Source organism: Papio anubis, unplaced genomic scaffold (genome assembly GCF_008728515.1).
Source record: "Papio anubis isolate 15944 unplaced genomic scaffold, Panubis1.0 scaffold37, whole genome shotgun sequence".
Lineage (NCBI taxonomy): Eukaryota > Metazoa > Chordata > Mammalia > Primates > Cercopithecidae > Papio > Papio anubis.
Genome location: NW_022163852.1, coordinates 333,484 through 357,059, shown reverse-complemented (window position 1 = coordinate 357,059; position 23,576 = coordinate 333,484). Strand labels below are relative to the sequence as shown.

At 39.1% G+C, this 23,576-nt stretch overlaps 1 protein-coding gene across 12 annotated transcripts in view; it reads left to right on the top strand.

The window, feature by feature from the left end:
* Window positions 1–22,940, top strand: part of LOC101002362 (little elongation complex subunit 2) — a 56,776-nt gene extending 33,836 nt beyond the window's left edge. For 7 of the 12 annotated variants that reach the window (XM_003901008.3, XM_017961626.3, XM_003901007.4 and 4 more), the window contains 5 exons: window positions 2,567–2,696; window positions 8,569–8,653; window positions 12,755–12,805; window positions 16,356–16,614; window positions 22,245–22,940. In XM_003901008.3, the coding sequence (XP_003901057.2) occupies window positions 2,567–2,696; window positions 8,569–8,653; window positions 12,755–12,805; window positions 16,356–16,614; window positions 22,245–22,373 (654 nt within the window). In that variant the 3' untranslated portion in view covers window positions 22,374–22,940. Of the gene's footprint in view, window positions 1–2,566; window positions 2,697–5,121; window positions 5,546–8,568; window positions 8,674–12,754; window positions 12,806–16,355; window positions 16,615–16,748; window positions 16,866–22,244 lie in introns of those variants that run through there. The other 5 variants (XM_021941725.2, XM_009210317.3, XM_009210318.3 and 2 more) reach the window with 5 other exon arrangements.
* The last annotated feature ends 636 nt before the right edge of the window (window positions 22,941–23,576 follow it).

The window sequence follows — 23,576 nt, the reverse complement described above, 5'->3', positions numbered from 1 at the left end:
GGCTGAGGCAGGAGAATCCCTTGAACCCGGGAGGTGGAGATTGCAGTGAGCTGAGGTTGTGCCATTGCACTCCAGCCTAGACAACAAGAGTGAAACTCCATCTCAAAACAAAAGAATAATAAAGAAGCTAATTTGAACCACAAGATAAAACAGAATTTTCTGAGTTCGTTACATGATTATGAAATCCACACCCAGGAACTTTGGATGATTTCATAATATCTATTACTGTCTGTCTCAGTTAACCAAGTATCCTAAGTGCTTTATGTGAAAAATTGGAACAGAACCAAGAAAAACTTTTACTTGGGGAGCCACTTATCAAGGGAAAAAAATAGTAAATTTTATTTTTATAGTATGAAAATTTTGATTATCCTTAAATTTTTTTTTTTTTTTTTTTTTTTTGGAGACGGGGTCTCGCTCTGTCGCCCAGGCTGGAGTGCAGTGGCCGGATCTCAGCTCACTGCAAGCTCCGCCTCCCGAGTTCACGCCATTCTCCAGCCTCAGCCTCCCGAGTAGCTGGGACTACAGGCACCCACCACCTTGCCTGGCTAGTTTTTTTTGCATTTTTTTAGTAGAGACGGGGTTTCACCGTGTTAGCCAGGATGGTCTCGATCTCCTGACCTCGTGATCCACCCGTCTCGGCCTCCCAAAGTGCTGGAATTACAGGCTTGAGCCACCACGCCCGGCTGATTATCCTTAAATTTTTACTTCAATTTTGGGATACTAAGCAAAGATGAAATGTTCAGGCCTTTTTTTCCCCTGGCTTCCTGGAGATGGCAGTAGAATACATACAGAAATTAAAACTGGTTTTAAGACTTGGTTTTATAGATAGAGTAGTTTATCAAAGAAAATCTCCCAAATTATTTGCTTTTCAGAAATAATACATATTTTTAAATTTTAAAAAATATATGGAATTAACTCTGTTACTCATTTCTGATCCAGAAATGTGATCCTTTTTCTCAGTCAACTTTTTTCTTAACTCTGCTGTAAACTAGCTATGTGTCCTTGAGAAAATTTCATTCATTCTTTTTTTAAAAGAGACAAGAGTCTTGCTCTGTTGCCCAGGCAGGAGTGCAGTAGCACGATCATAGCTTACTGCTTCCTTGAACTTCTGTGCTCAACTGATTCTCCCACCTCAGCCTCCTGAGTAACTAGGACTGTAGGCTTGTGCCACATGCCCAGCTAACTTTTTTTTTTAATTTGTTATAGAGTCAGGGTCTTGCTAGTTTTTCCAGGCTAATCCTGAACTCCTGGCCTTAAGTAATCTTCCCACCTCAGCCTCCCAAAATGCTGGGATTACAGACTTGAGCCATTACACCTAGCCTGAGCAAATTTCTTTATCTCGACCTTGTATTTGCCCTAAAGTTAAGAGAGACTAAATCATATGCAGATAACCATTTGCTAGATTATATAGTAAAATGCTTTTAATGATAAAATTATCCTAATCCCATTTAATTTTGTTTTTAATTGAGAAGACACACTGGAGGCCTTACCTCCTGAAAATATGGTCCCTGAAACAATAGCTTGTTATTAATGCAAAACCTTGGACTCTACCCCAGATTCTACATTTTAACAAGATCACCAGATTTCTCACATGCACGTAGTTCAGGGGCAATCACATGAAACCGCACTTACTGTTGATAACAAAAATATTAGTGGATTTGAATCATTCTTACCACCAACATTGTGCCAAGCCCACTCTTTCAAGAATTAAGAAATATTTATGAAATATTTTCAAATCTGCAAATGGTAACATCTTAGTATAATTTCAAAAGTACTAATTAGCCTTATCAGTGCAAGTTAAGTACCTTAAATCATGTGTTTCTCTTTCTGCAACTGGAAATAGACTCCTGTTAAGAGCAGAGTTTTCTTTGAAGATACAGCATAAGCACAGTGAACAACATGTATTTCTTTGCTTATGCTCCCTTAGACCAGTAATAGGTACAGTCATTTTACTTATGTAGTGTCCTGACCAGTGAATTTGGATGGATAATTTGTCAGATACTTCATGTCTGAAATAAAGCCGTTAAATTGAAGATAATGACAAACAGGTTTTAATGTAGGCATTATTGCTCTTTCATTTGTAGGATGAAACAAGCTGCTCAGAGTATTTGAGCCTGAGACAGTGTGACTCATGCTTTAAAGGAGCAAAAAATTCTACCTTTTTTATCCTCTTGAGAATGACTAGTAAAAAAGTCAGTCCTTCCCAGCATCTAGCTTTGAGCCTTTGGGCAACTATGTATGATAGGCTCTGTTGCAAGGATTCTGCTGTCATTCACATTCCCTGACAAATCAAACCTTGCCTATGTGGGGAGGTATGTCAATTTTGGTCAGAAATGGGAATGGTGAGGAGAGATCTCTTTTATCCATCCAACTTTTGGCACCAAACATTCTTCTATCCATCAGGCTTGAATGTATCCATCTTACAGTGTGAATCCTGCTATAACTGAAAGGATGAAATAAGATTGCCCTGAAAGCATTCTGAAAGTGGCAAAGTTGGATAGGCAAATGTATTTATTATTAATAGTAAATTAGTAGAGCTTTGAAAAAGTATAATCTTGCATTGCAGCAATTTCCAGTTTATGTACTACCAAAAGTAGAGTATCAAGCTTGTTATGGAGTTGAAGCTCTGACTGAAAGTGAACTTTGTCGCTTATGGACTGAAAGTTTATTGCATTCCAACAGCTCGTTTTATGTTGGTAAGTTATACAAAAGTCTTTGTTCTCCTTTTTAATTTCCTTGTAAATTACATACTTGTAAATTCAATTATGAATACTTCTATTCTGCACTTTTTTACTTTAGTTTTTATGTATGTATGTGTTTATTTTTAGACAGGGTCTCACTCTGTTACCCAGGCTGGAGTGTAGTCATGTGATCATAGCTCACTGTAACCTCAAACTCCTGGCCTCAAGTGATCCTCCTGCTGCAGCCTTCCAAGTAGCTGGGGCTGCCGGCATGTGCTACCATGCCCAGCTAATTTTTTTGTTTTTTATTGAGATGGGGTCTCATTATGTTGCCCAGACTAGTCTTGAACTTCTGGCCTCAAGCAATCCTCCTACCTTAGCCTCCAAGAGCTCTGATATTACAGGGATGACCTACCATGCTGACCTATTTTAGAAACACTTATTTAATAGTATAATCAAAAATATACATTTGTTTTCTAAAACAAGCTTCTTTTAAGGGTACTGTTTAATTGGTTAACTGTTGATCTATACATTTATTTTGAAATTTTCTTATAATGACACTGCTTTTAAAACCTCAAATATTTTGATGAAATGACTTTTTCCTTTGTTTTTGTTTTGTTTTTCTGGGGCATGGGGATTAGGCTGGAATTCAATTTGCATTGGCTCAGTTCATGTACGGTTAACATCCTCACATAATAGATTACTTACTAGGCATTATTGGTAGTATTTCCTCCCACTGGAATGTCCAGTATCGAACATCTCAATGCATCCCATAAATCTCAATCCCTCCTAATCATCTCAGACTACTCCTCTGTGTAGTCTTTTGCTTCTTTGATCTCTCAGTGCGGTCTTTTACTTCTCTGTGAATTGTTACTTTGTACTTTATTGTTCTCTCTTAACACCTATCCCTTCTTCCTGTTAAACAATAAACAGCTTAAGGTCAGAGTCTGATAAAATTCTGTATTGAGTTTAATAAAATTTTGTATTATAGTGGTTAGCTTGATTGCTTGTATGTAATAAATGCTATGAGGGTGTGTTTCTTAAAGAAAGGTTATTCACTTAAAATGTTTTTCCTGTTTTGGTTAATCAGTATTTTGTTTTCATGTTTTATGAGCGTATTAAGTAGATAATTGATTCTTTCTGCGTAACTCAAAAAAGGAAGTAGCTAAATGCACTAATTGGTGATATGCTGCCTCCCTCCTCTTCCTTCATACACATACTCGAAGTTTTTGTAGTAATTTTCAGTCTATAACCAGAATTTCAATGTTCCTCCAAAGACCTCACAATCTCAATGTTAGCTACTTGAATGCAATTTGCCAGCCACATCATTTTAGGAAAGGACCAAATAAAAACTTATGAGTGAAATTTTGTTTAAAGTACTGACAGAGAACGGAGATTCATGACCAAAAAAAAAAAAATTTAAGGGTTCAGTTTTTAAATGTACAGTTTAATGTCAACTGTGTGGATTACTTCATCTTAATTATTTTTTAAAATCCTAAGTAATCCTAACTGCTGATTATTCTCTGTGAATCCTATCCTCTTGTAAGCCTTTCATTTCAATGTACTGGGATAGTATTTTTGGCTTCTGTGCCAAGTGTTTGGTGAAAAGCATATATTGTATGGTTGTGGGATTTTGGTTTGTTTGGGGTTTTTTGGTGGGGTGTAGGTATGCGGGGGCGATATGTTTTAAAACACTATTTTAAAAACATCTGAGTTTTTGAGTTTTTTAAAATGTTGTTATAATACCCTTTTAATTTAAGGAAGATGTTCAAGAAAAATCACTTGAAGTGCTTTTAAAAGTGGAGATTGCTGGCCCCACCCTGGAGTGTCTGATTTACTAGGTCTGTACTGGGACCTGAGACTTTCCCAGGTGGTACTGATGCTGCTAGTTTAGGGACCACACTTTGAGAATCAATTCTATAGCTTATAGTCTCTTTTTCCAGTAGAATAAACACACTTGTGATTTGTTTGTTCGCTTTGCTTTGCTATAAACATGTTCCCCACTTTCCCTAGTTGCAGTACTCTTTTTATCTTTTCCCTATAAAAACTTCAGGATTTACTCCTTTAAGACAATTTCCCACATAGTCTCATCGCAACTTCTGCATCCACCCTCCAACCCTATAATATTTATCAATCCTATATAGTTGACATACAGGCAGCCCTCACTTGGCTCACAGTTTCAATAAGCACAAGTTTTAGTTATGACTGTGTGTTAACAGTAATTGTATAAAGTATAAGCTTCACTGCTGGCTCTTCAGTCCACAGATCACTACATAAATAACAGGCACATCATGATCAGTGACCAGTCATGTCACTTCTTTCAAAGTCTGTTTATAATTGGTTATTGTGTACCCATTGAGCTCATGCACAGAAAGCAGAGTGTGCAGTTGTGTTGACTCTTTGTCTCCCAGTGATACACCCATGTGATATTTTACCAAAGTAGGTAATCAAAAGAATCGGCCAACAAATATTAAAGCAAAGCAAAGAAACAAAAGGGGATACTGCCAGAAGTGAAATTTGAATGGAACATAAATGGAATTACAGAGGAAATAGCAGAGACTGGGAATGTTGGCACTGCTATTGTTCCAGTGACTCTAGATTTGCTGCTGCCAGACAAACTTAGTGAAAGCGTTGTGACATAAAGGATGAACAAGTGACACTGGCATAAGATTTTACACTAAACAAACTCCTGAAGATAATTTCATGATATTGAGAGCACAAAGGATACAGTGTCGGAAGCTGATCCTTAGGAATATAACGGTTCACCATGGCATTGAAAAGATGCATGCAGCCAGGTGAGGTGGCTCACGCTTGTAATCCCAGCACTTTGGGAGGCCGAGGCGGGTGGATCATTTGAGGTCAGAGTTAAAGACTGGCCTGGCCAACATGGTGAAACCCTGTCTCTACTAAAAATATAAAAAATTAGCTGGGCAGTAGTCACTTGTGCCTGTAGTCCCAGCTACTCAGGAAACTGAGACAGGAGAATCACATGAGCCTGGGAGGCGGAGGTTGCAGTGAGCCAAGATCACACCACTGCACTCCAGCCTGGCCAACACAGTGAGACCCTGTCTCAAAAAAGAAAAAGAAAAGATGCATTCTTCCTAATAACAAGTTGTGCAAGAAGGTAACAAGCACTGTTCAAACTGCCCTTGACTAACGTTTCATAAAGAAATAAAACACTTTAGTGTTTTGAATTAAAGTGTACTAAAATATTTTACTGTTCTGTTCATTTTCCTGTATATTTATGATTGATAGTTTATAGTGTTTTGACAAAAATTTCAAAGGTAACCAAGCAGTTGTAATTTTCCCCATTGATTGTTAAAATTGTAGGGTTTCAGCCTGTATGGTCATTTTTATGGTCCCCACACTGCATGCAAAGCAAGGAATCACTATACACATATGAATGCATGTATGCTTGTATATGTTTATGTGCATATATGTATGAATGAATGCTTATATATAAAGTCTTTATTTTTATTATACATAGATTTTATTTGTCCTCTCTAAATCAGTGCTTTCCAACCTTGATGCAGATAAATATTTGTACAGCACACTGTGATATATAAGAGAGATTGCTTGTAGCTGAAGGGCAATAGCCAGGGAGCTTTTGCCATCCCCAGCATTGCTTAGCTGCCTGAAGGGCTGAGGTGATAAGTATCTGAAGCACATATATATCTTATTTGAGGCCAACAGATTAGAAAGCTCCAATGTTGAGAGAGTTGTGAACTCCTTGAGGAGGTAGATCCTCAGAGCACTTAGTATGGTATTATCTGTATAGTTATTTTTGACAGACCATAATTGACACATACTATAATACTTTTTTAAATGAATTTCTTTCAAAAGGTAAGAACTATTAGTCTTCTCAAAGACATAATTAGTAAATATCTAAAAGTTATGCTTAATATTTCCTTTCTGTGGTTATTAAATCATTACAATGTGTCTTTGTTATTAGAAATGCCACTGTGTAATGAGTGTAATGAGTGTATGAGCATAAAGCAAATGAAAGGGGGCTTGGTAAGAAAATGAAACATTAAATTATGTGCATTTTTAATTGTCCCAGTGATTGACATCAGCTTTCCAAGTAATTTGTTTTGAGACCTAAATATTAGGAGTTAAAAAGATAAAAACAATTTGTTTTCAACATTGATACGTGTTAAATTCTCATCATGCCAGTTGATGTTTTTAACTATGGTACAGTACCTACGATTTTTGTGTTGCCTTGATCATATAACATTTAACCCGGAACTATCTTTTATGTCACTCTTCCTTGGTATATTTCAGGACCTTAGTATCAGCTCTCAACCTGTTTTGTTTTAGAACATATGCATTACTTTTTAAAACAAAAGCACCATATTGAGAATTTGCTGTTTTGTTTTTTGGAATTCTAGATTCACATTGTGTTTGTAAAAAAAAGTAAGAGTCGGGGCCGGGTGCTGTTGCCCACACCTGTAATCTTAGCACTTAGGGAGTCCAAGGCAGGTGGATTGCTTGAGGCCAGGAGTTCGAGACCAGCCTGGCCAACATGATGGAACCCCACCTCTACCAAAAATACAAAAAAAAAAAAAAAGATAGCTGGGAGTGGTGGCGCACAACTTTAGTCCTAGCTACTCAGGAGGCTAAGGCACAAGAATAGCTTGAACCTCAGAGGCAGACGTTACAGTGAGCCAGGATCTCGCTATTGCACTCCAGCCCAGGAGACAGAGCAAGACTCTGTCTAAAATAAATAAATAAATGAATAAGACTTTGGCCAGGCTCAGTGACTCATGCCTGTAATCCCAGCACTTTGGGAGGCTGAAGCAGGTGGATCACCTGACGTCAGGAGTTCAAGACCAGCCTCACCAATGTGATGAAACCCAGTATCTACTAAAGATACAAAAAGTTAGCCGGGCCTGGTGGTGGGCACCTGTAATCCCGTCTACATGGCAGGCTGAGGCAGGAGAATCGCTTGAACCCAGGAGGCGGAGGTTGCAGTGAGCCAAGATCATGCCTCTGCACTCCAGCCTAGGCAACAAGAGCGAAACTTTGTCTCAAAAAGTAAGACTTGGAATTGACTGCTTTGATTTTTTTTTTTTTTTTAACTGTAGGAAATCTTACAGTGTGCTTTAATAAATTTTTTTTTTTTTTGAGACAGAGTCTTACTCTGTCGCCCAGGCTGGAGTGCAGTGGCACTGTATCGGCTCACTGCAACCTCCGTCTCCTGGGTTCAAACAATTGTCCTGTGTCAGCCTCCCAAGTAGCTGGGATTACAGGCGCCCACCACCATGCCTGGCTAATTTTTTAATATTTTTAGTAGAGGTGAGGTTTCACTATGTTGGCCAGGCTGGTCTCGAACTCCTGACCTCAGGTGATCTGCCTGCCTCAGCCTCCCAAAGTGCTGGGATTACAGGTATGAGCCACTGTCTCAGCCTAATTAAAAAATATGAAGCCAGATTTTCATAATCTAATTTTTACCTTCAGAACCAAGTGTGTCTTAGAAAGCCCCTGTACATTTGATTTTATCTGCTTGTTTTCATAATATGTACTTATTTCTCCTCACAAACGCCATACAAATGTAACTTTAATAGGAATTAGAAACACCAGTATTTTAATAGTTGTTGTTCATAAATTGTAGGCTTTCAAATGATTTTGTATGTTTGGACATGTGTAAACTTTTATATATTCAGCAAATATTTTAGAATGAATATAAATGTTTTATAATCTGAATTATGTCATTTTAAAATATAGCTGTACTTAAGACTTAATAAAATGTGTATTTCTACTAAATATAAAATTTATTTACAGTTATTAAAATTTGTAAAAGCATCTTTAAGGAGACAGGATAACTTGGTTTTTTGTTTTCTAAATAGTGCAATTGCTTGTTCTTTTTAAGTTTGATATTTTATTTTAGGACATATTGATGCATTTACTTCAAAACTTTTTCTGCTGGAAGAAATTACTTCAGAAGAATTAAAAGAAAAGCTTTCAGCACTCAAGTAAGAAAGTTAACTTTGTGGTGAGAATTGAAAAACTTGTTAATGTGATCATTAATTTTTCTTTAAATATTGTTTAAGCTTAAAGTATTTTCAAGACTTTTAATCCTTTTATGTATAGAGGTCTCATTGCACCCAGTTTTGTTTTGTCTTGTTTTTGTTCTTTGTGTTTTTGAGACAGAGTCTCTTTCTGTCACCCAGGCTGGGGTGCAGTGGTGTGATCTCGGCTCACTGCAGCCTCAGCCTCCCTGGTTCAAGGGATCCTCCCACCTCAGCCTCCCGAGTAGGGACTAGGCATGCACCAGCATGCCCAGCTCATTTTTGTATTTTTCGTAGAGACAGGGTTTCACCATGTTGCCTAGGCTGTTTTCAAACTCCTGAACTCAAGCAATCTGCCTGCCTCAGGCTCCCAAAATGCTGGGATTACAGGCATGAATCACCATGCCTGAGCAGCAGTATGTTTTGTTTTGTTTTTGTTTATTGATAGATGACGGTTATATATATTTTGGGGTACATGTGATTTTTTTTTTTTTTTTTAGATGGAGTTTCACTCTTTTTCCCCAGGCTGGAATGCAATGGTGCAATCTTGGCTCACTGCAACCTCCACCTCCCGGGTTCAAGCAATTCTACTGCCTCAGCCTCCCGAGTAGCTGGGATTATAGGCATGCACCACCATGCCCAGCTAATTTTGTATTTTTAATAGAGATAGGGTTTCTCCATGTTGGTCAGGCTGGTCTCGAACTCCCGATCTTAGGTGATCTGCCCACCTCGGCCTCCCAAAGTCCTGAGATTACAGGTGTGAGCCACCATACCCAGCCTTACATGTGATATTTTAATACCTATATACAATGTGTAATGACCAAATCAAGATAATTGGAATATCCTTCACCTCAAACATTTATCTTTGTGTTAGTAACATTACAATTCTTCCCTTCTAGCTATTTTGATATATACACTAAATTATTATGAATTGTAATTTCCCTACTATGGTATTGAATACTAGAAGTTACTCCTCCTGTCTAACCCCTTAACCAACTTCTCATTTCTCCCATCCATTTCCTTCTCAGCCTCTTGTAACTGCTATTCTGTATCTCCATGAGATCCACTTTTTTTAGCTTCCACATATGATTGACAGCATGCAGTATTTGTCTTTCTGTGCCTGGTTTATGTAACGACTTCCAGTTCTATCCATGATGCAAATACCAGAATTTCATTTCTTTTTTTTCTCTTTTTTTTTTTTTGAGACGGAGTCTCGCTCTGTCGTGCAGGCTGGAGTGCAGTGGCCGGATCTCAGCTCATTGCAAGCTCCGCCTCCGGGGTTCACGCCATTCTCCTGCCTCAGCCTCCCGAGTGGCTGGGACTACAGGAGCCCGCCACCTCGCCCGGCTAGTTTTTTGTATTTTTTTAGTAGAGACGGGGTTTCACCGCGTTAGCCAGGATGGTCTCGATCTCCTGACCTGTGATCCGCCCGTCTCGACCTCCCAAAGTGCTGGGATTACAGGCTTGAGCCACTGCACCCGGCCAGAATTTCATTTCTTTTATGGCTGAATATACCTCTGTGTGTGTGTGTGTGTGTCTGTAATCACATTTTCTTTATTCATTCATCCATTGATGGAGCCCAGACCCAATTTGTGATCCGTTTATATTATCTCCATCTCCAAATTAAATATAATGCCAGCAGCACCAGCCCTTCTACTTAAGACAAGGGAGGCTACAGCCAAAGTGGCCACTGTGCATGGGAAGCAAACATTTTACTCCATTACAGGAAAGGGAAAGGATAGTACAGTGAAAAACTCTGACAGTCTAACATCTCAAAGTTTGCCCTTCTACTAAGCATTACTATACACGAGACTGAAATGAATTTATCGTGCTCAGAACTGTAAATGTCTAAATGCAAAGGAAAATAACTTACGAATATTATCTCATTTTCATCTCACAAATTCCTAGGAAAGGCTGGTGGTAGTATTATCTCCATTTTTTATATGAGGAAATATTAGAGTGGTGTTCCCTAGAGCACACGGCTAAGCTAGTTGCAGCCTTGGCAGTTAATATGTTTGATTCCTACTTAAGAGAAGAAATGGTTCTGACTTCTACTAGCTGCATAGTTCCAGCCTTCACAGGCTTGACATAGTTTTTTAAGGGTCCCAGATCCAAATTTGAACTCTCTGCCTGCTTCAGTATGTCTGCTTCTATTACAAGGACTGCTTCTCTTGAACAGTAACTCTTTTTTATATATGTGAATAGAAAAGCTTTTCCATACCCTAGTCTGTACCTGCCTTGCTTTTCCCAAAGAAAAACATTTTTCAAAAAAAGAAAGGAGGAGGTCGGGCACAGTGGCTCATGCCTGTAATCCCTGCACTTCGGGAGGCTGTGTCAGGCAGATCACTTGAGGTCAGGAGTTCGAGACCAGCCTGGACAACATGGTGAAACCCCATCTCTACTAAAAATACAAAAATTAGCCAGGCGTGGTGGTGGACACCTGCAATTCCAGCTACTTGGGTGGCTGAGGCAGGAGAATGGCTTGAACCCAGGAGGCGGAGGTTGCAGTGAGCCGAGATCGTGCCACTGCACTCCAACCTGGGCAAAAAGAATGAGACTCCGTCTCAAAAAAATAAAAATAGGGAGGGAGAGAGAGAGAGAAGAAAAGAAAAAAAGAAAAAGAAAAGAAAGAAAGGACCGATGGACGGACTTCAGGTCTAGAAGAACTACTGAAGAAATTCTTAAAATAATACCTGTATTTGGCCAGGCGCGGTGGCTCAGGCCTGTAATCCCAGCACTTTGGGAGGCCGAGGTGGGTGGATAACGTTAGGAAATCAAGGCCAGCCTGTCTAACATGGTGAAACCCCATCTCCACTAAAAATACAAAAAATTAGCCGGGCGTGGTGGCAGGCGCCTATAGTCCCAGCTACTCGGGAGGCTGAGGCAGGAGAAGGGTGTGAACCCGGGAGGCAGAACTTGTAGTGAGCCAAGATCGCGCCACTGCACTCCAGCCTGGGCTACAGAGCGAGACTGTCTCAAAAAAAAAAACCTGTATTTCCCTTTAGCTATCCTATCACGAGTGAGTGGCTTCTCTGTCATCACAGGTTTAACATACCTGTCAATTTTTTTGGAAGCTAATTCACCACCATCTCTGAAAGACAAACTCTTAGGCATATTAGCTTTACTAAAGACCTCTTATCTTTTTTTTTTTTGTTTTTTTTTGAGGTGGAGTCTTGCTCTGTTGCCCAGACTGGAGTACAGTGGCGCGATCTCGGCTCACTGCAAGCTGTCCCTCCCGGGTTCACGCCATTCTCCTGTCTCAGCCTCCCGAGTAGCTGGGACTACAGGCAACCGCCACCACGCCCGGCTAATTTTTTGTATTTTTAGTAGAGACAGGGTTTCACCATGTGAGCCAGGATGGTCTCGATCTCCTGACCTCATAATCCGCCCACCTCGGCCTCCCAAAGTGCTGGGATTACAGGCTTGAGCCACCGTGCCCGGCCGCTTTTTTTTTTTTTTTAAGTATATAATTTGAACATAAAATAGTGATCTCTTTACAACTGCTCTGACTCACAAAAAGCCGAATACATTATGATAATGAAAGGAAATCATGAAATGACAAAAATTGGCCGGACGCCGTGGCTCATGCCTGTAATCCCAGCACTTTGGGAGGCCAAGGCAGGTGGATGACCTGAGGTCAGGAATTCAAGACCAGCCTGGCCAACATGGTGAAACCCCATCTCTACTAAAAATACAAAAAATTAGCTGGGCGTGGTGATGCATGCCTGTAGTCCCAGCTATTTGAGAGGCTGAGGCAAGAGAATCACTTTATTCTGGGAGGTGGAGGTTGCAGTGAGCAGAGATGATGTCACTGCACTCACTCCAGCCTAGTCTACACAGCAGGACTCTGTCTCAAAAAAAAAAAAAAAAGAGGAAATGGCAAAAATTAAGTAAATATCATAATTTAATCCTAATAGAAATAAGTTTCAATATGTTTTGTTTTACATTATCTCATCCGCTGTTTTTGTTGTTGTTATTGAGGGCATTTCTCTGCCTGAGGAGCTATAATTGCTAAAAGTAAGTTTTTTGCAGTTTCATTTTACATGAATTTCTTTTGTTTCTTAGGATTTCCAATTTATTTAACATCCTCCAACACATTCTAAAGAAATTAAGTAGGTAAGTATTTTTTAGGCATTTTGCTTTGATATGTCTGATTTTCTTAGATGAAAATTCTTAGAAACTTTGAAAATGTGCTGTTAGGAATAGAGACTAAATAACCTAGAAATGCAAAAATTATTATGTCAAATGTAAAAATTTATATTGTAAAAATATAAGATAATATGATAGTATCTGGCTTTAATGAGCTTGCAATTACATTTTCCTGTAAGTCTATTATTGTGTTGTTTTTCTATTGCAGCTGTAACACATTGCCACTAACTTGGTGGCTTAAAACAAAACAAATTTATTCTCTTTTTAGTTCTGGAGGTCAGAAATCCAAAATCAGTTTCACCGGGTAAAAGTCAACAGGGCTGGTCCTTTCTGAAGACTGAGGAAAGAATCATTTCTTTACCTTTTTCAGTTTCTAGTGACCACCTGTATTCCTTGACTTGTGGCTCTTTCCTCCATCATCAGGGCATGTCACTTGGATCTCTGTGTCCACATCACATTGCCTTCTCCCCTTTTGTGGTAATATCTTCCTCTGCCTCCCTTTTATAAGGTTCCTAGTGATTACTTTGGGCCTTCTCACATAATTTGGGATAATCCCCTCATCTCAAAATCCTTAATTTAATCACACCTGCAAAACCATTAAATGTAATACAGTCACAGGTTCTGGTGATTAGCATATGGATATCATGGTGGGGGACCATTATTCAGCCCACCATGGCTATATTATTTTCACTTTCAAGACTAAAAAAAGATCATAGAGGCCGAGCACAGTGGCTCACACCTGTAATCCCAGCACTTTGGGAGGCTGAGGCAGGTGGATCACGAGGTCAGAAGATCGAGACTATCCTGGCCAACATGGTGAAACCCCGTCTCTACTAAAAATACAAAAAAAATTAGCTGGGTGTTGTGGTGTGCACCTGTAATCCCAGCTACTCAGGAGGCTGAGGCAGGAGAATCACTTGAACCCGGGAGGCAGGATTGCAGAGCTGAGATGTGCCACTGCACTCCAGCCTGGGCGACAGAGTGAGACTCCCTCTCAAAAAAAAAAAAAGAAAGAAAGAAAGAAAGAACATAGAGCTAAATGAACAGTCATTTAGATCCATGGCAAGTCTTAGAATATGGATTTTTCCCCGGTGATACATCAAACTATTTTGTTATATGAATGTTTGCATTCCTTCTCTTATGCCCTTACCAAAGGTTAAACTTGAAAACAACTTGAGGCTGGGCGCGGTGGCTCAAGCCTGTAATCCCAGCACTTTGGGAGGCCGAGACGGGTGGATCACGAGGTCAGGAGATCAAGACCATCCTGGCGAACACGGTGAAACCCCGTCTCTACTAAAAAATACAAAAAACTAGCCGGGCGAGATGGCGGGCGCCTGTAGTCCCAGCTACTCGGGAGGCTGAGGCAGGAGAATGGCGTGAACCCGGGAGGTGGAGCTTGCAGTGGGCGGACCTCCGCCCACTGCCAGCCCGGGGGGGAAGGGGAGGGCTCCTCCCTCAAAAAAAAAAAAAAAAAAAAAGAAAACAACTTGAATCTGAACTTACAGTCAAAATCTCAAAGTTCTAGTTCTGAAGAATTCTGTTATCCAACCTGATGTCAGTTTACTTATTTGTAAAATGATGGTGTCAAGTGCAATAACTTCCTAGGTACTTCTCAGTTCTGATATTCTGTGATTATGTGACAGGATTTTTGTTTTATATATTCTGTTCTTCATGTTACATATAAAGCTTTTGCATGAAATTTGCCAGATGTTTTTTGAAATTTTATTATCAATATTTTATTTAGTTTGTGTATTAGCTTTATATTGTGGCTATAACAAATTACCACAAAATTAATGTTATAAAACAACACAAATTTATTATTTTGCAGTTCTCAAGTCAGAGGTCTAACAGGGTTCACTGAGTCAAAATCAGGGCATTGGCAAAGCTACATTCCTTTCTGTAGGCTCTGGGAAGGATCTATTCCTTGCCTTTTGTAGCTTCTAGAGGCCATCTGCATCCCTTGGCTTGTAGCTCCCTTCCTCCATCTTCAAAGTTACAAAGCCAAGTTAAGTCACATCTCCCTCTGAGTCTCTTCTGCCTTCTTCTTCCATATTTAAGGGCTATTGTGATTAGTAAAATTTGACCATTTTAAAGTCAGTTGATTAGCAACCTTAATTCCATGTGCTACCTTAATTCCCTTTGGCCATGTAACATATTCATAGGTTCCAGGTTTGGAACGTAAACATTTTTAGGAGGCCATTATTCCACCTACCATAGTTAATATTCATCCATATACATTAGACATGTACGGCACTTGTAAGATACTCCTTCTTAGAGTATCTCTCATTCTCCATGAATTAAATATTAATACATTCTTCTGTAAACGAAAGCTTTCTTCATTTTTAGTGGAGGTAGTTAAGATACATGATTTTCATTGATTGAAGCTCAATCTTTGAAATGTTATTTATTCCTATCAAATAATTATTCATTTCTTTATATGGAAATATGAAAGTTATTGGGAAAAAAATTTCCAGAGGATAAGAGCAATTGTCAACACCTATTTTCAGTTTAAAAATTGATGAAAATGTAACTTAATAGGTTTATAGGCAAATCTTTATAGCTAAATTATGATAAATCTTTCTTTTTTAATAAAATATTGTGGTAAAGAACGGATGTTCTCCTTAACATCTTTGATCCAGAGGACTGTGTAATCCCAAGAAAGCACAATGTATTTATTCATATCCCTTTAGTTCTTTATGATGTACACTGAATTATTTAAAGCTTTCTAAGGAGAAAGGAAAAATGTGGTTTTGATGTTCAGCATAGCTGGTTATTGCTACAGTAGAGGATCGTGATTAAGGGTGTGGCCTGTGGAGTTCAAATGCCTGGGTTTATATCTAAGCCTACACTCAGAACTTTGGGCAAATTGCTTAGCATCTCTAATTTGTTTATTTATCACCCTAAATATGCCTTGAAGGTTTATTGTGGAAGATCTAATGAGAAAATAGATGTGAAGCTATAATACAGTAGTTGGCTCATAATAAACATTTAATACCTGCTAGCTGCTGTTGTCTCTGTTATCCTCATAGCACCTCATGTTGTATCGTGATTGTTCCATTGACTGTTTCTTCCACTTTATTTTAAACTACTCAATGTAGCAAACATGTCACCTTCACTTTTGTATCTAGTCATCTGTCTATTATTAGGTACAAAATAGTTGCAGTGTTAAATGAATGAAAATGCTGTAGGAATGCTTTTCAGTGTAGATACCTATAAATGTCTAATCTGTGGATTAGAGAATTAGGCACACTCTTTGTTTCCCATTAAATGAAAACTTACAAATTGCTATAAAAGCAAAAAGAAAATGATCAACTATTCTGAACTTTGGAGTAAGAATTAAAATTAGTTGCTTAAAAAGCATAAAAATAGTTTTAAAGATTTCTTAAATCTTATCATAAGTTTTAGAGGTGGTGTGATCTTCTCATAATTTTCAGTTTTACTAATAGATTATGATTAAGAAAGTGCTGTTGAAATTGACACAGTAGCCAGTGGGTTGAGTTTCATTGTGTGGATTTAGCTTGCAGGAGGGTTCCTACTTGTTATCTCATGCAGCAGAAGATTCTTCACTCCTGATCTATAAGGCCTCTGATGGAAAAGTTACTAGGACAGCATACAATTTGTATAAAACACATTGCGGCCTTCCTGGTGTACCTTCCAGTCTCTCAGTTCCCTGGGTCCCATTAGATCCCAGCCTGTTATTACCATATCATATCCATCATGGAAGAATACCTTGTACTTTTCCACCTAAATCACTGGATACCACAACACAACAAAAGGTAAGATCTTTTTTGAAGTTAAAGGTTCATTAGGTTGTTTATTATTCGTCTATTTCACAGACTTTACCATATTTCAACCTGATGTTCTCATTGTCATATTAATCACAGCACCATTCTAAAAACTATATCCACAGGAAGGATAAAGTTGTATGCCGTAGTGAGTCCAGTCTACATGGTAGTGGAACTTTCTATTTTTGCAAGATTTATAAGTCAACTAAAGAAAACTCTCAGCCGGGCGCAGTGGCTCAAGCCTGTAATCCCAGCACTTTGGGAGGCCGAGACGGGCGGATCACGAGGTCAGGAGATCGAGACCATCCTGTCTAACACGGTGAAACCCCGTCTCTACTAAAAAAATACAAAAAACTAGCTGGGCGAGGTGGCTGGCGCCTATAGTCCCAGCTACTCGGGAGGCTGAGGCAGGAGAATGGCATGAACCCGGGAGGCGGAGCTTGCAGTGAACTGAGATCCAGCCACTGCACTCCAGCTCGGGGGACAGAGTGAGACTCCATCTCAAAAAAAAAATAAAAAAGAAAACTCTCTTAGCTTACACAGTGGGTGTGTGGGTAAGGCATCCAAGTAGTTAAATCCTTATATTCCTATGAAAAGCAAAATTGTGGGGGTTTTTTTAAATTTTTATTTATATATACTGAGTTTCATTTCATTAAGTATTTTAGGCAATTTGCAGAAGAGTACATGTAATAAATTATGATGTAATTAAACTTTTTATTTTATTTTATTTTATTTTTGAGACGGAGTCTCACTTCCAGGCTGGAGTGCAGTGGCTCGATCTCAGCTCACTGCAAGCTCTGCCTCCCAGGTTCATGCCCTTCTCCTGCCTCAGCCTCCCAAGTAGCTGGGACTACAGGCGCCCGCCACCATGCCTAGCTAATTTTCTTATTTTTAGTAGAGACGGGGTTTCACCGTGTTAGCCAGAATAGTCTCGATCTCCTGACCTTGTGATCCGCCTGCCTCAGCCACCCAAAGTGCCGGGATTACAGGTGTGAGCCACCACGCCTGGCCAACATTGTTAATTAGGATGAGGAAAAGAAGTATTAGTAGTTTGTGAACAGAGTGTCTAATTAAAAATACAACTAAAGTATTAAGGACTAAATTGTGTTTTGATAAGTATTATGTAACTCCGTATTTACTGAATTACAATTAATATTACTCTCTTTATAGAATCCTTGCCAGAATTAACAGTTGAATGACATTATCTGAAACTTATAAACCCATAGCTAGAGATATTCTCTGCTATGTCACTCATTCTGTATATTGTGTAGGAAATTCCAGTTCGAGTTTAGTTGTTAGAAAAGTTTTGCACTCGGCTGGGTGCGGTGGCTCACGCCTATAATCCCAGCACTTTGGGAGGCCAAGGTGGGTAGATCATTTGAGGTCAGCAGTTTGAGACCAGGCTGGCCAACATGGTGAAACCCCATCTCTACCAAAAATTAGCCGGGCGTCATGGTGCACACCTGTAATCAATTCCAGCTACTGGAGAGGCTAAGGCAGGAGAATTGCTTGAACCCGGGAGGCAGAGGTTGCAGTGAGCCAAGATCACTATACTGCACTCCAGCCTGGACGACACAGTGAGACTCTGTCTCAAAAAAGAAAAAAAAAGAAAAGGAAAGAAAAAAGTTTTGCTCTCTACAAATGATTCTGAATGTGTTCAGGAGACAAAATCCAGTATATTTTCCTTACTTACTGCCAAAAGTGTTTGAGTCAGAATTATTGTCTGAATGTTATCTTCTCATTATGGTTGCCCCAGAGCGTCTATCACTTGTGTATTCTTCTTTTTCACTGTCTATATTTTACTGAATTAATCGGTAAATGTCCTCAAATCCTTATGAGAAACAGCTGGAATGCAAATAGTGAGGATTTTTAAATAATTTAACGTAAATAGGGTTGTTTGTTTATGTCTTTCAGTTCTCCACCCTAAGTTACTGTTTGGGAGTATCCTTTTAGAAATGAGAACTCCTTGTACATTCCTACTTAGCTTTGGCCAAGAAAGTACAAATGTTAAGTTGGGACAAGTGAAAGAATGGAGAAAGTTACTTGTTAGCATTTTAAGCTATTTTATCTTCAGTTTTGGTTGTCTGTTTCCAGTTTATTGGAAGTAGTCACTTTTATAACCTAAGGAAACGTTTTCTTAAGTAACTTAAAAATAATTGAAGAACTGTTTTTGAAGGATCTGTTTTTCTAGGAGAGTGATTTCCTTTTAATTTAGAAACACTGATTATAGTCTCTCACCTATAACCTGTAATTCTGTGTGGGGGTGGCTTATTCCTTTTTAGTGAAAATGAACAGTTTAATACCTTGGAATTGAACAACTTTAAGTGAAAGGAAAAATGTATTATGTGTGTGCAAGGTATTTCTAAAAAAAATGAGTAATATACTGTCCTTATTGATATAGACTGACACTAAAATAGTGTTGAATGCTTTATACTTCGGAAATACTTTAATGATTTGATTCTTTTTTAAATGTGGTCTAAAATGTGCTTTAGTACAGTAAGAACACAATTTATAGTCGTGTATCAGTTAACGACAGGGATAAATTCTGAGAAATGCAGCACTAGGCAATTTTGTCTTTGTGTAAATATCATAAGCTTACTTACACAAACCTAGAGGGTGTAGTCTACTACACACCTAGGCCATATGGTATAGCCTATTTCTCTTAGGTAGTCTACAGACCTGTACACCATGTTGCTGTACTGAATACTGTATGCAGTTGTAATACACTGGTATTTGCATGTCTAAACATAGACAAGGTAATACATTGCACTGTTATATTCTAACAGCTGCGACATCACTAGATGATAGAAATTTTTCAGCTCCATTATAATCTTTTGGGACCACTGTTATACATGCAATTCATTTTGACCAAAATGTGACTGTATTTGGAAAAGGAGAAATTCCATATGTTCACAATTTGGCTACATAATAACAATCCAATTACATGTGTATCACGGAGTGTGCTTTATGCATTCAGTCCAAGAACAAATACTTAACGAGATTATCCAGGCCCAGGTTGTTGCAGAGCCCAGCATTAGGTACAGTGGACAATTAGATAACTAATACTTGGTTTGATATATTTTTGAAAGCCAGTGGAAAGTTTTTGGTGATCTACTCACCTCCCCACAATCCAGCCCTATATTTGAGAGGAATTACCCCATCTTCCTCCCTACCTCCTAGCCAGGCCATTGGAATGGGCCTTCTAGTCCCAACCAATCTAAGCACAAATATGGATTCTGGTTTTGGCAGCAATGGTGAGATCACAGCTTTCAGGAAACCAGGGAAGTAAGACCTATATGAAATAGAAATCATCTGCCCATTTTCATGGTGTAAAAATGTATTCAAACATTTTTGCCTCTACTGTGATCACATAGTCACAAGTCCACTTGAACTCAGATCTCATCCTTGGATAGTACCTTTGGTACTAACCCTGAGAGATGCCAGTAGAGCCTGCTTCTGCCTCCTACTGCATCAAGCAGACATTCTATTTAAGGGTCCCATTTGCTGCCTGGGCTACTTTTGACTTCTGCTTCCAGTCTTCTTGCAACAGCTTCACACTTAGTCTTTTTCTCTTTCTACAGCTTCTGTAATAAACATTCATTTTACACATTCAAACACACACAGTCTTGCAGTGGAAGTTTTCAAAATGCTTGCTTTTCTCAAAGATTTTAACACATAGAATTAGCGTGGTCAGTATACCTTTATAGGAAATACCAGCTGAGTGAGGAGTGGTATAGATTATCCAAAAGTCACCGCACTTTTCTAATCAGTATATTACAAAAGTTCATCAGATTCACACAGACAAATCTTTAGTCAGTTTGTCTTTTCTGGTCACGTAAATGTAAACCAAAAAAAATGCTTTTTAAAGGAACAATAGATATTAAATAAGGGAAGCCAGAGTCTGAGCCATTCTCAGTGAGCCTGTAACCCCTTGGAGCAAATGCCAGTAGTATTTCTGTTGGGCTAGCATTATAAAGAGAGAGTGCTTGGAGTTACACTATCACCCATCAGTCCCAGGCCTGAAATTCACTGGACAGGATATGAAGAAATAGAAGAGAACAAGGTGACTAGGGAAAATAAAGGCAGATATGGGCAGGCTCTGTGGAAATAGTTTCAGGCTGTACAGCTTTGGTCCTTCTCTGTGAGATTAGCCTTCTCCATTACTCTTTTTATAGATCACATCTTTAACATGACTACATAGCAAGGGATTGTGTCTTAAGAATAGACCACCTTGGCTGGGCGCGGTGGCTCATGCCCATAATCCCAGCACTTTGGGAGGCCGAGGCGGGCGGATCACTTGAGGTCAGGAATTCCAGACCAGCCTAAACATGGTGAAACCCCATCTCTACTAAGAATACAAAAGTTAGCCAGGCGTGGTGACACACACCTGTAATCCCAGCCGCTCGGGAGCCTGAGTCAGGAGAATCACTTGAACCCAGGTGGTGGAGGTTGTAGTGAGCAGAGATTGTGCCAACTGCCCTCCAGCCTGGGCGACAGAGTGAGACTCTGTATCAAAAGAAAAAAAAAATAGACCCACCTCTCTTCGTTTGACTGTGTGAGCTAGAAAGTGAGGGTAAGGAAGGGTAGACTTGAAGGTAGAACCACAGCAAAGTTTCTTCCCCTACTCTAACCCCCTCTTCCCGTTTGCCCATCCTCTATATTCCCCCTTCCAGTTTTTTCTTCCCCTTTTCTTATTTCTTTCTTGCTCTCCTCTTTCAGCCCTTCACTATTTCCCTTTTACTTGGGTTCTTGTCTTTTTCTCTTCCTTATACTTTAATTCCTTTTTTTTTTTTACTTCCCTCTTTCTTAATCTTTATCTCTTTCCCATTTTCTTTCCTTATCTTCCCTTTCTTATTGTCTTTCTTGTTTGTCTGTGTAATTTCTTCTCCCTGTTTACCACCTCAGACCTTCTTGTATTTTCTTTCCCTCCCTCCCTTATTACTCACTTCTTCCTTTTCTTGCTCCTTTCAGTTTAATTATTGCAAACACGTACCTATAAGCCTGTCATTCCCTTGATTTCTAATTTATATTTTCAACCTCTAATAAATTTAACACAGAGAATAGTTTCCCCATTCACTTTTCTCCCCATCTACTCAGATCTGTCCACTTCTCTGATGGTTATTTGAAAGTTTAGTACTTTAGGCCGGGCGCGTGGTAGGTCAAGCCTGTAATCCCAGCACTTTGGGCGCTTCAGGACGCATGGATCATGAGGTCAGGAGATCGAGGCCATCCTGGCTAACCTGGTGAAACCCCGCCTCTACTAAAAATACAAAACCAGTCGGCGAGGTGGTGGGCTCTGTAGTCCCAGCTACTCGGGAGGCTGAGGCAGGAGAATGGCGTAAACCCGAGGCGGAGCTTGCAGTGAGCTGAGATCTGCCACTGCACTCCAGCCCATGACAGAGCCAGGACCCGGCCCCAAAAAAAAAAAAAAAAAAAAGAAAGTTTAGTACCTTTAAAAATGCGTCAGATTAAACCTGTTTAGAAACAGCCAGGTAGCTGGAGATTAAAAATATAAGCTCATTTGCAAGGTGGTTAATACATGTATAAATACAACAGAGTTGACTGTATATAGGTATGTTGTAGTTACATTAAGCTATTCTGTTCTCTGCTTCATCTCTTAGGTTGGTGGAACAAGAATGCCTACACGCAGCCACAGGAATCCAGTTTCCATAGAAACCAAAAGCAGTTGCTTGCCTGCTCAGCAAGTTGAAACTGAAGGAGTGGCTCCACATAAAAGAAAAATAACTTGAGGACTGTACTATGGAAAATTAAATTTTAAAAAAAAGTTATAGCAATGTTTAATTTAGAAAAGTTTGAGGGGAAATAATCAGTAGGTAAGAGGAACATTTTTCCTGTAGTAGCTAGAGTGCCTTGAAAAAATGTGTTGGCTATGTGAGGAATGTTTCAACTAAAATGGAATGTTATGCTTTTCGCCCTTAAAGTTTAAGGAAGATCTTGATATGTTTTAACATTATCATGGCAGGGAAATATATAAAGAAGAAAAATATTTTTACATTAAACCTTTTCTAAAAATTGTAAATAGAAAAATAATTTGCTTTTTTATCAAGAACAACACTTAATCATTATGTATTGTGTTAGTTATATTGCCAGTCTGTTGAGACTGACTCAAGAAGTTAAATGTTGCCACTGCTGAAGATGATTATGAGCATCGGAAACCTTGTTTCTGACCCGTTTTGACAGTTTTTATATACTCCTTTAAAATGATGAATGTTGCAGGTTAATAAAGTTAATACCTTTAAAAACTTGGTGAAATTCCATTAAAGAAGCCAAAAATAAAAACTCCCTGCCTCTGAAAAGTCAGATTGCTATCTTCTTGTTTGGCAACCATCAGTTTGTTTAAAAAAAAAGAAAAAAATTTGATAGTGTAACATGTTTGATAACGAATGCCTCTATCTCTAGATTCAAGCTGAGTGTTGAAATACACTGCTGAAAGCAAAGAGATTGGCATGTTTTCCAGAAAAAAAGTCAGTGTCATTGCTCCAAATGACAAGGGTAATGTGGTAAAGCATAAGCCTTTTTTTTTTTTTTTTTTTTTTTTTTGTTTGAGACGGAGTCTCGCTCTGTTGCCCAGGCTGGAGTGCAGTGGCATGATCTCAGCTCACCACAACCTCCGCCTCCCAGGTTAAAGCGATTCTCCTGCCTCATCATTCTGAGTAGCTGGGACTACAGGCACCCGCCATCCCTCTTAGCGAATTTTTTTTTTTTTTGTATTTTTAGGAGAGACAGGGTTTTACCATATTTGCCAGGCTGGTCTCAAACTCCTGACCTTGTGATCTGCCCACGTCGGCCTCCCAAAGTGCTGGGATTACAGGCATGAGCCACCATGCCTGGCCAGCGTAAGCTATTTTTATCCTCATCTATACTGATTGATTTAAGTTTTCCAAACCTACAGATGAATTTGGAAAAGGGCATAATCAGGTGATGTTGCTGTA